The 14,045-nt window shown below is 49.9% G+C and overlaps 1 protein-coding gene across 1 annotated transcript; it reads left to right on the top strand.

Moving 5' to 3' along the window:
* Window positions 1-12,206: 12,206 nt before the first annotated feature.
* Window positions 12,207-13,139, top strand: LOC138294045 (olfactory receptor 5V1-like). Its single transcript, XM_069233293.1, has one exon. The coding sequence runs from the start codon at window positions 12,207-12,209 to the stop codon at window positions 13,137-13,139; it is 933 nt and encodes a 310-aa protein (XP_069089394.1).
* The last annotated feature ends 906 nt before the right edge of the window (window positions 13,140-14,045 follow it).

Genomic DNA, 14,045 nt, shown 5'->3' with positions numbered 1-14,045 from the left:
CATAGATGTTTGAGTGGTACTGGCCAATTTATGCCTGCATAGATTTCTGAGTGATATGGGCTGCCTCATGCATGTGTAGGTGACAGAGTGGTACTGGCCACCTCATGCATGCATAGAGGTCTTAGTGGTACTGGGCATCTTATGCATGCACAGATGTTTGAGTGGTACTGGCCACCTCATGCATGCATAGATGTCTGAGTGGTACCGGACACTTCTTGGTTGCGTAGATGCCTGAGTGGAACTGGCCACCTCATGCATGCGTAGATGTCTGAGTGGCACCAGCACCACATACATGCATAGATGTCTGAGTGGTAATGGCCACCTCATGCATGCTTAGATGTCTGAGTTGAACCGGCCACCTCAAACATGCGTAGATGCCTGAGTGGTGCCTACCACCTCATGCATTTGTAGATTGCTGAGTGGTACTTGCCACCTCATGCATGCATAGATATCTGAGTTGTAGCGGCCATCTCATGCATAGAGCGGTACCGGTCACTTCATGCATGTGTAGATGTCTGAGTGGTACTGGCCACCTCATGCATGCGTAGATGTCTGAGTGCTATGGCCACCTCAATGCCTTGTCATTGCAGTACTCACTGTCTAAGCTGCTGGTAAATTCCTTTCAACTTTATCATCATTGCCTAGTCTTAGATATAGTTACTTGACCTCTCTCTGCATGGGCGGTACATGTATATAGCCAGTCCAGGCCATGTCTGTCCTGATAGTTTGAGGTCCTGAACATGTAGTTTGTGTTGCATGCGGGAAGCCCCCTGAATAGTAGTTACATGGTCAATATATAGTAATATAATTTCAATGAGCCTCTGATGAAGTAAAATAGGTCTACAAGAAGTATGAAATAACTTTAATTGCTCTGTGAATTCTCAAAATGGAGCATCACTGTCTCCTTCTCACATGAGCATTAGTAATAGCCATTCTTTAATTCACACACTTAATGTAGGGAGCAGTGCTTAATTTGTGTTTGTTGTTTCCGGTGCTGAGCACCAGCATTAATATTTGTGGGCCGGCGCTTATTCTTTTGACTCAATTGGATTGAAGAGGCCCGAGATGGCTTCAGGATTACGCTGCCTCAGTATTCAGTGCTCACACATTTAATTGCAGCAGCTGCGTGTTTAAGAGGAGGGCTTTGGGCTCCGGCATGCTTTTATTTACAAATTAAGCACTGGTAGGGAGCTGGGTTTTGGTTGCAGTACCCACCCCCCACACACACTTTTTGCCAATTTGTTTTAGATGCAACTTTGACTGAAGTGCACTGGGTTCCTGCTAATGAGGCTCCCAGTGCCAGTGTTCCTTCCCTAAAACAAGACACTTGGGCCCTCATTCGGACCTTGGCGGGCGGCGGAGGCCGCCCGCCAAAGTCCCGCCGTCAAAATACCATACCGCGGTCGCAAGACCGCGGCGGGTATTTTGACTTTTCCCCTGGGCTGGCGGGCGGCCGCCGAAAGGCCGCCCGCCAGCCCAGGGGGAAAACGACCTTCCCACCATGAAGCCGGCTCGTAATCGAGCCGGCGGAGTGGGAAGGTGCGACGGGTGCTACTGCACCCGTCGCGTATTTCACTGTCTGCTATGCAGACAGTGAAATACTAGCGGGGCCCTCTTACGGTGGCCCCTGCAGTGCCCATACCATTGGCATGGGCACTGCAGGGGCCCCCAGGGGCCCCGCGACACCCCCTACCGCCATCCTGTTCCTGGCGGGCGAACCGCCAGGAACAGGATGGCGGTAGGGGGTGTCAGAATCCCCCATGGCGGCGCAGCGAGCTGCGCCGCCATGGGGGATTCAAATGGGCAACGGAAAACCGGCGGGAGACCGCCGGTTTTCCATTTCTGACCGCGGCCAAAGCGCCGCGGTCAGAATGCCCAAGGGAGCACCGCCGGCCTGTCGGCGGTGCTCCCGCCCCCGTTGGCCCTGGCGGTGCAACACCGCCAGGGTCATAATGAGGGCCTTGGTCACTTGATCCCCAAGTTAGCAGGACCTTCAGCCCCCTTGTAAGTCCCTAGTAATTGGCACCCCTGGTACCTAGGGCATGGTACTGAAGTGTGCCCCTCAGAGCTGCAGCACAACTTGTGCCACTCTGAGGGACCCACCACCAACCTTATGCAGACTGCCATTGCAGGCTGCGTGACAAGGTGCTCCCAAATTTGAAAACATGACATGACATAAACTTGTATGCTATGTCCCCTAAGGCACTGATTGTAATATCTGTAAGTCACCCCTACAGCAGGTCTTCAGTCCTAAGGCAGGGTGCATTATATTACCAGAGTGTGCACATATGCATGAACAAATATGCCCCTTCTATGTTTTTGTTGTTTCTTAGACATATTAAGTGAACAGGGAAACCGTTTTAAATACATGTGCCAGACACTGGTTGTAGGAGGCTGGTCTGGCTTGAAGTGGGTGCCAGAGGTACTTACACCTTGTGCCAGGTCCAGTTATCCCTTATAAGTGTACAAGAGGTGTTTCTAGCAGCTTAGGCTGATAGAAGGTAGCTATGGCAAAGCAGCTTAGGCTGAACTAGGAGACATGCAAAGCTCCCACTATACCACTGGTGTCATATGCACAATATCATAAGAAAACACAATACTCAGAGTTACTAAAAATAAAGGTACTTTATTTTTATGACAATATGCCACAAGTATCTCAGTGAGTACCCTCAGTATGAGGATAAGTTATATACACAAGTTATATGGACACAAACCAAAATCAGGTAAGTAAGAGTCAGAAAAGTAATGCAAACAGTGTAGAATTACAATAGGTTGCAATAGGCAAGCATAGGTATAGGGGCAACACAAACCATACACTCCAAAAGTGGAATACGAATCACGAATGGACCCCAGACCTATGTGAGCTTGTAGAGGGTCGCTGGGACTGTAAGAAAACAGTCAGGGTGTCCAAGATACCTCTCCCCAAGACCCTGAAAAGTAGGAGTAAAGTGCACCTACTACCCCCAGAGAGCACAACAGTCGTGATAGGGGGATTCTGCAAGAACAAAAAACACCAGCAGTGCACCGACAACGGATTTCCGGACCTGAGGAACTGCAAGGGAAGGGGACCAAGTTCAATAGTCGCGACAGTGTCCAGGGGGGGCAGGAGCCCAGGAAACCCCGGATGAAGGTGCATGGAAGCTGCCTCTGGATGGAAGAAGCTTGGAATTCTGCAAGAAAGAAGAGGACTAGGAACTTCTTATTTGGAAGACAGATGTGCCACGTCGCGATGAAGCTTGCAGAGGTATTCCCACGCAGAAATACCGCAAATAAGCCTTGCTAGCTGCAAGGGTTGAGGTAGAGGTTTTTGGGTGCTGCTGAGGACCAGGAAGGACCAGGATGTCGCCTTTTGGAGGAGGAGACAGAGGGGGTGCTCAGCAACTGAGAGAGCCCTCACAGAAGCAGGCAGCACCCGCAGAAGTACCCCAACAGGCACTTAGAAGAATAGTGAACCAGAGTCCATGCGAAGTTGCAAAAGAGGGTGCACAACTCAGAGGGTTGTGCACTGCAGGATAGAGTGCTGGGGACCCAGGCTAGGCTGTGCACAAAGGAAATCCTGGAAGAGTGCACAGGAGCTGGAGCAGCTGCAAATCACGCAGTACACAGCTTTGCAGTCTAGCGTGAGGAGGCAATGACTTACGTCCACCAAATTTGGACTGAAGAGTCACTGGACTGTGGTAGTCACTTGGACAGAGTTGCTGTGTTCCAGGGACCACGCTCGTCAGGATGAGAGGGGACCCAGAGGACCAGTGATGCAGTCTTTTGTTGCCTGCGGTTGCAGGGGGAAGATTCCGTCGCCCCACGGGAGATTTCTTCAGAGCTTCTGGTGCAGGGTGAAGGCAGGATACCCCCAGAGCATGCACCACCTGTAAACAGTCGAGAAAGCCGGCAGGATTAGGCGCTACAATGTTGCTGGTAGTCGTCTTGCTACTTTGCTGCGGTTTTGCAGGTGTCCTGGAGCAGTCAGCGGTCGATCCTTGGTAGAAGGCGAAGAGGGAGATGCAGAGGAACTCTGGTGAGCTCTTGCATTCGTTACCTGAAGAATTCCCCGAAGCAGAGACCCTAAATAGCCAGAAAAGGAGGTTTGGCTTCCAGGTTAGGAGGATTGGCTACCAAGAGAGCTAATAGCCTATCAAAAGGAGCCTCTGACATCACCTGCTGGCACTGGCCACTCAGAGCAGTCCAGTGTGCCCCCAACACCTCTGAATCCAAGATGGCAGAGGTCTGGGACACACTGGAGGAGCTCTGGGCACCTCCCCTGGGAGGTACTGGTCAGGGGAGTGGTCACTCCCCTTTCCTTTGTCCAGTTTTGTACCAGGGCTGGGGGATCCCTGAACCGGTGTAGACTGGCTTATGCAGAGATGGGCACCATCTGTGCCCATCAAAGCATTTCTAGAGGCTGGGGGAGGCTACTCTTCCCCAGCCCTTCACACCTATTTCCAAAAGGAGAGGGTGTAACACCCTCTCTCAGTGGAAATCCTTTGTTCTGCCTTCCTGGGACTTGGCTGCCCAGAACCCAGGGGGGCAGAAACCTGTCTGGGGGGTTGGCAGCAGCAGCAGCTGCAGTGGAAACCCCAGAAAGGCAGTTTGGCAGTACCCGGGTTCTGTGCTAGAGACCTGGGGATGCATGGAATTGTCACCCCAATACCAGAATGGTATTGGGGTGACAATTCCATGATCCTAGACATGTTACATGGCCATGTTCCGAGTTACCATTGTGACGCTACATATAGGTAGTGACCTATATGTAGTGCATGCGTGTAATGGTGTTCCCGCACTCACAAAGTTTGGGGAATTTGCCCTGAGCAATGTGGGGGCACCTTGGCTAGTGCCAAGGTGCCCACACACTAAGGCCCTCATTCTGACCTTGGCGGTCTTTTCGCAAGACCGCCGAGTTACCGCCGCGGTAAAGACCGCCGACCGCGGCGGTATGCCGCTGCGCGTATTCCGACCGCTGGGAGCGTTCCGCCGGAATACCGCCAGCAGCCACACTGGCGGTCGGCGGGAAAGTGGAGACTGGTCAACCTCCACCGCCACGCCAGCAGAACACCGCCCCCAGAATTACGACCCACATTTCTGTGTGGCGGTCTTCTGTTGGCGGTCTTCTGTTGGCGGTCACGTCCCTATGGCTCCCGTCGCCTCCCGGAGGACCAACGCACAAGGTAAGTTGATCGTCCGTGAGGGGAGGGGGTGGGGGGGTGTTGTGTGATGTGTGCGTGCATGGGGGTGTGCGTGTGAGTGTGTAGAGGGGGTGTGTGAGTGCGTGCATGCGGGCGGGGAGTGCTGCTGTGCCTATGGGCAATGTGTGTAGTTCGGCGGGTGCGCATGTCGGCATGTATGTGTGCGGGTATGTGTCCCCGTTGTGTATGTGTGTGTGTAGGGGGTGTGTATATGTGCATGTTGGGGGTGTGTGCATGTCGGGGTGCGTGTATGTGCATGTCGAGGTGGGGGTGGGGAGGGGGTTCGTACCACCTCTGGGGGGTGACAGGGGGGTGGAGGGTGTGGGGGGAGAACTCGGGGGGGCAGTGGGGGGTGGGGGAGACCCCTATCAGTGCCAGGGAAGGAATTCCCTGGCCCCGATAGTGCCTACCGCCATGGTTCGCATGGCGGTTCCCGAACGCCAGAAACCGCGGCGGTAAGCAGGGTCATGATACCGTTGGCGGTCTTGGGTCGACCGCCGGACCGGAGTGCGCAGACTCCACCCCGTCGGTCATGACCGCCGTGGCTGTCGGAGTGGGGAAGTGGCGGTCGGTCGCGGCGGTGACCGCCGCGGTCAGAATGCCATTTTTAATACCGCCGGTCTGTTCGCGGTCCGACCGCCGCCTCTCCGCCGACCGCCAAGGTCAGAATGAGGGCCTAAGTAACTTGGCACCTAACCTTCACCAAGTGAGGGTTAGACATATAGGTGACATATAAGTTACTTATGCGCAGTGAAAAATGACTGTGAAATAACATGGACGTTACTTCACTCAGGCTGCAGTGGCAGTCCTGTGTAAGAATTGTCTGAGCTCCCTATGGGTGGCAAAAGAAATGCTACAGCCCATAGGGATCTCCTGGAACCCCAATACCTTGGGTACCTAGGTACCATATACAAGGGAATTATAAGGGTGTTCCAGTGTGCCAATGAGAATTGGTAAAATTAGTCACTAGCCTGCAGTGACAATTTTAGAAAGCAGAGAGAGCATAAACACTGAGGTTCTGGTTAGCAGAGCCTCAGTGAGACAGTTAGGCACCACACCGGGAACACATACAGAGCACATACTCTGAGCACTGGGGTCCTGCCTAGCAGGATCCCAGTGACACATATCAAACATACTGACAACATAGGGTTTTCACTATGAGCACTATTTTGATATCATATAAACATATGATAGTCAGAGAGATAGTATCTTTATTAGAATTTGAAAATATAATTCTCAGCTAATTAATATTCTCTTTTTGGTATATAATATTGGTATCATTTAACATATTTGGAGCACAATGAACAGTTAATGGGAAGAATTCAGTTTTATTAACATTATTAGTACAACCATATGCTTTAGAATATTTTAGCATATTTAGCATACTTAACATATTTGAGAATTGCTTGTAAAATCTTTTTAATAGTGTCAGGATTACTAATTATCAAACCTATATCGTTTTCATATGTTTAACATTTGGAGCTTGAATACAAATTGGAGTCTTCACTTTCCTACTCAAAAAGACCTTACTGTTTTCTCAAATCTCCATTTCTCTAATTCACAAATTGATTACTTACTTTTGTCCAGGAATGCATGTCCTTTCATCTCCAATCCTGTTCTGGGCAACTTGACATCTCAAATCACCCTTTGAATCCTATGATTTATAACAAGAAGTCATTTTTATCTCTCGCTCTATAGGGAGAATGAATGCTGAAACTTTGCTTAATGATGACAACTGAGAGAGAATGTTATGTGCCATAAATAGTTATTATGTACATAATGAAAAAATGCAACTCCAGACAATTTGCATTTGGTTGCTTTGAAAGCATATATTAGAGACATTCAGATATTTCTAATGGCCTACAACAATAAACAATTGTGAGAAAACAGGGCTGATTGCAGAGGCCCCATAACTTTATGCCCCCATTTTCCACTTTTTGCTGGTGTTTTCCTGACTCTGGTGGTGCCCTGGGTACTGCTAACCAGTCCCAGGGCCTGTGCTCTGGGTAAAATGGATATGCAAATTAGGCTAATTATAATTGGCTAAGTTAACCTACCTATAATTCCCTAGTATATGGGAGGGCATGTAGGTTTAGGGACCACAGCATAGGTAGTGCCCCCATAGGTGCACTGCTGAGGTGCCCAGTGTCATTTTGAAGGCAGGCCTGCCTTGCTGGCTGCTTTTAAATTAAAGTTATATGCAAATTCGACGTTGGAATTAAAAGTAGTTCCAAAGTCTTATACTGCCTTATTTTTACATATACGTCACCCCTAAGGTGTGCCCGATGTGCCCCTAGGGCTGGGTGCCATGTAACTATAAGCAGGGACTTTATAAAAAATAGTTTTCTAAGCCCTGGTGAGGTAAAAACAGCCAAATTCGTTTTTCCCTCATTGTAGTAAATGGCCTTCATAGGCTAGAATGGGGAGACTTTATTTTAATTTTTAAAGTCTCCTTAAATGATGCATACCAAGAGTTTGGTATCAAATTAATTGTTGTATTAAATCCCACAACTTCCAGTTGTGGGATTTAATATGACTTGTTCAGGTAAAGAGTTTTAAACTTTACCTAAAAAGTTGCCAATTTCAGCCCTGCATTGTTTTTGCTTCTGCGCTCTGATTGGCCAGCCTCTAGCAGCCTGGCCAAGCTGCCTTGATGAGGTGTGAAGTGGCCTGGCTTCACACAAAGGAATGTGCCTGTGGGAAGGAATCTCCCCTCAGCAGATGGTGAGGCAGGAAGGGGGAGGGCTGCCAAACTGGTCTTCAAAGGCAGAGAAGGACATTTGGAGCAACCAGCAACACCCCCACATCCTGCAACCCCAGACAACTAGGTGCCCCCTTGATTAGATTAGGAGAGGGCAGGAGAGGGGTGTGTTTGTGATTTTTAGCCACACCAGTGGGTGGGCTCAGCCAGATGTAACCTCCAAAAATCAGATTCAGGATTTTTAGAGAATGTTGCCTCCTGGGATTGATTTTTGCCACACTTCCCAGGAAGTGGTCATCACAGGGGGAAGGACCCTGCACCTGATTGGAGAACCAGGACCCCCCTGCTTTTCACCCAGGAGCAAGGATACAACTGGTAGACCTGCACCCACACCTCAGATCCCCATCAGATTCCAACAAGGAAGAACCAAAGGAGAAGAAGGACTGCCCTGCTGGACCCCTGGCCTGCACCTGGAACCTGCACTCAGGAGGACTGCACCAGCTGCACACTTGGGCTTCACCACAAGAAGGACTTTGCCTGGCTTCAACTGGTTCAAGTAGGGACTCCCTGTTTGCTACAGGTGCAAAATTGCTATCCAGAGTCCCCTGCACCAACTCCTGAAGAAAGCGACCAGCTGACCACTGTCCAGTGGCCAAAAAGGAGTTTGCGCCAGGTGCATTCTGGGAGTTGTAGTCCGCACCCCCCAAGGACCATCTCAGAACTTCTGGACCCTTGGGGTGAGCTGTGGACCCCAAAAGAACCTTAAAAGGACATCTGGGAGAAGCCCCAGAAGTTTGGAGAAGTTTGGACAACTTTTGTAAAAAAGCTCCATAGAGGGACCGACCCGCCGCAGCAACTCTAGCCGGCTTGCCTCAACCGCGACCCGGCCTGATTTGCTGGTTCATCCCGGTAAAGAAAATCTCTGAAAAAGAGACTAAGTCCGAAGGTAAAAAGTTGACCGGGACCTCCCAGCCTGCGTATCCGAAGAGGGCTCCATGGACGTCGGATCAAGATCCAGGTTTACCCCGGTCGAAGGATTTTCACCTCGAAAAAACGACTAAGTCCGAAGGTAAAAATCTCCACAGAGGATTCCAGCATCGCGTATCTGGAGAAGGGCTCCAGGAGGTCGGATTGGACTGGCAGGTTCGTCCCGCTGAAGAAAATCTTCGAAAAAAAGACTAAGGCCCTCATTACAACTTTGACGGGCGGCGGAGGCCGCCCGCCAAAGTTGCGCCGCAGGAATACCGCACCGCGGTCTGAAGACCGCGGCCGGCATTCTGAGTTTCCCGCTGGGCGGGCGGGCGGCCGCCTTAAGGCCGCCCGCCAGCCCAGCGGGAAACAACCTTCCCACGAGGACGCCGGCTCGGAATCGAGCCGGCGGAGTGGGAAGGTGCGACGGGTGCTACTGCACCCGTCGCGTATTTCACTGTCTGCTATGCAGACAGTGAAATACAAGCGGGGCCCTCTTACGGGGGCCCCTGCAGTGCCCATGCCATTGGCATGGGCACTGCAGGGGCCCCCAGGGGCCCCGCGACACCCCCTACCGCCATCCTGTTCCTGGCGGGCGAACCGCCAGGAACAGGATGGCGGTAGGGGGTGTCAGAATCCCCAAGGCGGCGCAGCAAGCTGCGCCGCGTTGGAGGATTCCAACGGGCAGCAGAAAACCGGCGGGAGACCGCCGGTTTTCCTGCACTGACCGCGGCCAAAGCGCCGCGGTCAGAATGCCCTGCGGGGCACCGCCGGGCTGTCGGCGGTGCTCCCGCCAACCGCGAGCCTGGCGGTCACAGACCGCCAGGCTCGTAATGAGGGCCTAAGTGTGAAGGTAACATTTTAACCGAGGCCTCCCGCGGCCTGTAGCCGAGCAGGGCTCCATCGCGGTCGGCCTGAAACTTTGACTTTGCCCCGGTCGAGGTGCAACCAGATGACCCGATTGGCGCTTTTTGTTTATAGGCGCTAAAAAAACAATAATTCTTTAAAAATTCATATCTCCGGTTCCCCTTATCTGATTTTATTCGTTTTGGTGTCATTTTAAAGATGAAAATATAATCTATTTTTATAAATTGGTTCTGGATTTTTAAACTGTTTCCTGTGTTTAATTTAATTACTGTTTTGTGATATTTGAATGCTTTACACTCTGTCTCCTAAGTTAAGCCTTGACGCTCGTTGCCAAGCTACCAAGGGTTGAGCTGGGTTTAATTTACTGAGACCTAACTGGACCTTAGTGGAGGTTAGTGGCCTATTGCTAAGTGTAGGTACCTACCTGCCCTTACCAATAACCCATTTTCCAACAACAATTTTACTCAAAAATCAAAGATCTTGAAAAAGAGATTGCTAAATTTAAAAGACTCATCATTACCTCTAATAACAATTCATTTAGACTGATGTTTTAGAACCTTCAATATGAATATAACTCATTACTTAGTAAAAAGGCTGGTTTGCAAATATCAAATGATAAAACTAAATTGTATTTCAATGCAAATAAAGCTGGGAATTTATTGACTAACTATCTTAGAATTAAAAAGAGAAGTCTCACATTCATGCAATCTGTTGGGAAAATTGTTATTGTTTACTTCAGATAATATTAAAAAAAAAAAAATGTTATGCTATTCTTTTTATCCATTCTCTCTTTGCGTTTTATTCTCTTAAATATTCTTTCTATGCACATATATTCTTATTATTTTAAAAACAATTTTTTATGTGAAATGAAATAGATATATTTTTTAATTAATGCAATTTACCTACCCTTTCTCACTCCAAAAAACTTAGCCTTGAACCTCATATAACATTTGATGAAATTATGCAAGTTGTATGTTCCCTAAAGGAAAATAAAAAGCTCTTATCCCATACCTTTCTTCACTATTTACCAAATTTACTAATACTGGTATAGTTTCTGGTTCATCTGGTTCATTCACTAAAGCATTAATAATAGTTCCATCCAAACCTGATAATGACCATATTTTAATCGCAAATTATCAGCCAGTTTTGCTTATAAATCAAGATTGTAATTTTGTTTACCTTAATTACACCTCACATATCTCTCATGTAGATTCATTTTACCTAGAGTACTTCTCTTCTTAGTATGTTGCTGATCCATTTTTAGCAACAGAAAACTACAAAATCATATACTGTTATCACATATATGTGGCCAGGTCAGGAGGAAAAATTATAAACATAGTGCAGAAGAGAGCTACAATGTTGGTACAAGGTCTGGGGAGGACCAAACATGTCCCAGTACGCTACAGAACCAGATTCAAAACGCTACGTGTGGGTTCCAGAACCAGACACACAATACTGGAATTGTGAGCCCCTTAACTAGGCAAATCTTTCCAGTTGTGGCTGTCAGAAAACAACATCATCTCTAGGGATTAAACTATGTCCTGTGTTGCCCCAGGGTCTTCAAGAGGCATCAGTCAGGAACTGATACTTGAGATGTTACATTAAATCTGGCTAAAACTTTCCCTCATTGACCCTTGACATTTCTGAGGCTACTTGCTTGGAACCTTTAAGTAGTTAAACCCAAGAGCCCTCTTCTGAGTAGAACTATATTTGACTCTTTCTCCACCTCCCATAGGTTTCTATGACCCACCTGCGCTATTGTACTCTTGATCTCATTGTTAACAACACACATAGGTGGTCATTCTGACCCTGGCGGTCTTTGACCGCCAGGGCGGAGGACCGCGGGAGCACCGCCGACAGGCCGGCGGTGCTCCAATGGGGATTCCGACCGCGGCGGTAAAGCCGCGGTCGGACCGGCACCACTGGCGGGGTCCCGCCAGTGTACCGCGGCCCCATTGAATCCTCCGCGGCGGCGCAGCTTGCTGCACCGCCGCGGGGATTCCGACCCCCCCTACCGCCATCCAGATCCCGGCGGTCGGACCGCCGAGATCCGGATGGCGGTAGGGGGGGGTCGCGGGGCCCCTGGGGGCCCCTGCAGTGCCCATGCCACTGGCATGGGCATTGCAGGGGCCCCCGTAAGAGGGCCCCTACATGTATTTCACTGTCTGCTGCGCAGACAGTGAAATACGCGACGGGTGCAACTGCACCCGTCGCACAGCTTCCACTCCGCCGGCTCGATTCCGAGCCGGCTTCATCGTGGAAGCCTCTTTCCCGCTGGGCTGGCTGGCGGTCTGAAGGCGACCGCCCGCCAGCCCAGCGGGAAAGTCAGAATTACCGCCGCGGTCTTTCGACCGCGGAACGGTAACCTGACGGCGGGACTTTGGCGGGCGGCCTCCGCCGCCCGCCAAGGTCAGAATGAGGGCCATAGTTGTTTCAGCCACTTAATCACGTCTCTTCTTTTTTTTTTACAGATACATTTGGGTAAATTCATGGAAAATCAAACCAAAGTTGATGAGTTTGTACTCCTCGGACTCACGGACATCCCCGAGCTGCAGGCTGTGCTGTTCATGGTCTTTCTGCTCATATACATGGCCACTGTCCTAGGAAACTGCACCATAATCACTGTGGCCTGGATTGACCCCCGGCTTCACTCCCCAATGTACTTCTTCATCGCAAACCTGTCTTTCTTGGACCTCTGCTACAGCTCGGCCACTGTCCCCAAAATGCTGGACCATTTCCTGGCGGAGAGAAAGACCATCTCCTTTGTGGGGTGTGCCCTCCAGATGCTGTTCTTCATGACTTTTGCTGGCACAGAGGCATTTCTTCTGGCTGCCATGGCCTATGACCGCTACGTTGCAATCTGTCTTCCATTGCGATACACTGGAGTCATGAGCCGGGGTGCGTGTGATGCGCTGGTAGCTGGCTCCTGGGTAGCTGGCACGGGGGATTCCTTGATACACACCATCCTAGCCTTCCAGTTGACCTTCTGCAAGTCCCGCACTGTCAACCACTTCTTCTGTGACATTGTACCTGTGCTGCAGCTCTCCTGCAGCAACACGACCCGCAACCAGATAGTGCTTTTGGCCTTCGGTGCCCTGATAGGGATGAGTTCATTTACACTCACCCTTACTTCGTATGTGAAGATAGTGACCGCTGTTCTCAGGATCAAGAGCACAGAGGGTCGGAGCAAAGCGTTCTCCACCTGCAGCTCCCACCTCCTGGTCGTTATTTTATTCTACGTGACCATTATGTCCACCTACCTGCGGCCAGGATCGAGCTCTGAGCTGGACAAGAACAGCCAGCTAGCTGTCCTCTATGCGGTGCTCACCCCCCTTTTGAACCCATTCATCTTCAGCCTGAGGAACAAGGCTGTGGTGGAGGCTCTGTGGAGAGTGAGTGGCCGACGGGGAGGAATTCAGTGAATCTCAAATGATCTAATGATAATGCAGAGACTGAAACTAATAAAGACAAGGCATCTCGTCCTATAAAATAAGGTTGTAGTAATAGCCTCAATAGTCAACAATCTTCTCTAGTTCCAAATCCTGCAACAGACTTGCTCTTGGTTTCCTCCCTGTCCCTTGAATGACACTCTGTTGTATCTCTGACTCACAATTGTAAACCAGCACACCAGATCTCATACTCTCAGTCACTTTGAAACTTACAGAATATTTATTTCTCTCTGTTATTTTCTTTTCTGGTTCTTTGTCTTCTTTAACACACTTTGCTAAACTGGGATGCTTCACACAATATTTGATTCACAAGTCCATAATTGTTTCTAAAAGAATGAACCACTGTGATAGCCAGCATCTTGCAGGATGGAACTCTCCCAATGAACTCTAGAATGTCTGTGGGCCCCCGCCACTCACCCATGTTTTTACATAAATGTATAGAGCTGTGGTGCGATCAGCAAGGCAGCCTGGTTCCTCCAGGCATCACTGGACTGAACAGATGTACACATTAGTCTGCTCTTCATCCATGACATTGAGATGTGCTGGCAGTCCAGTCAGAGTGGCAAGACAAAACAATTGATAAACTCCTTGAACCAATGCAGTGGTAATTTTATGGCACACGTGCTTTACAGTGCTAGGATACTCTTGCGGGTGATGGTGCGCTTTTTAACCGGTTCTGTGCCTTGGACGAGGTGACCTCGTCCAAGGCTCCAGTTCCCGTGTGCCTTGGACGAGGTCACCTCGTCCAAGTCACAGGAACTGGGGGGAGCGCTATCGCTCCCCCCTGTGCTCCCCACCCACCCCCCCAAGGAAGGGATGGAAGGGGAAGCCCTATCCCTTCCACCTCCGACCCCCCCACCTCCCCTGTGACGTCAGTGC

Source organism: Pleurodeles waltl, chromosome 4_2, assembly GCF_031143425.1.
Source record: "Pleurodeles waltl isolate 20211129_DDA chromosome 4_2, aPleWal1.hap1.20221129, whole genome shotgun sequence".
In the NCBI taxonomy this organism is placed as follows: domain Eukaryota; kingdom Metazoa; phylum Chordata; class Amphibia; order Caudata; family Salamandridae; genus Pleurodeles; species Pleurodeles waltl.
This window is presented reverse-complemented; position numbering and strand designations above follow the sequence as displayed.

Coding starts and splice junctions, on each gene's coding strand:
- LOC138294045 (XM_069233293.1), top strand. CDS start 12,207: ATGGAAAATCAAACCAAAGTTGATGAGTTTGTACTCCTCGGACTCACG.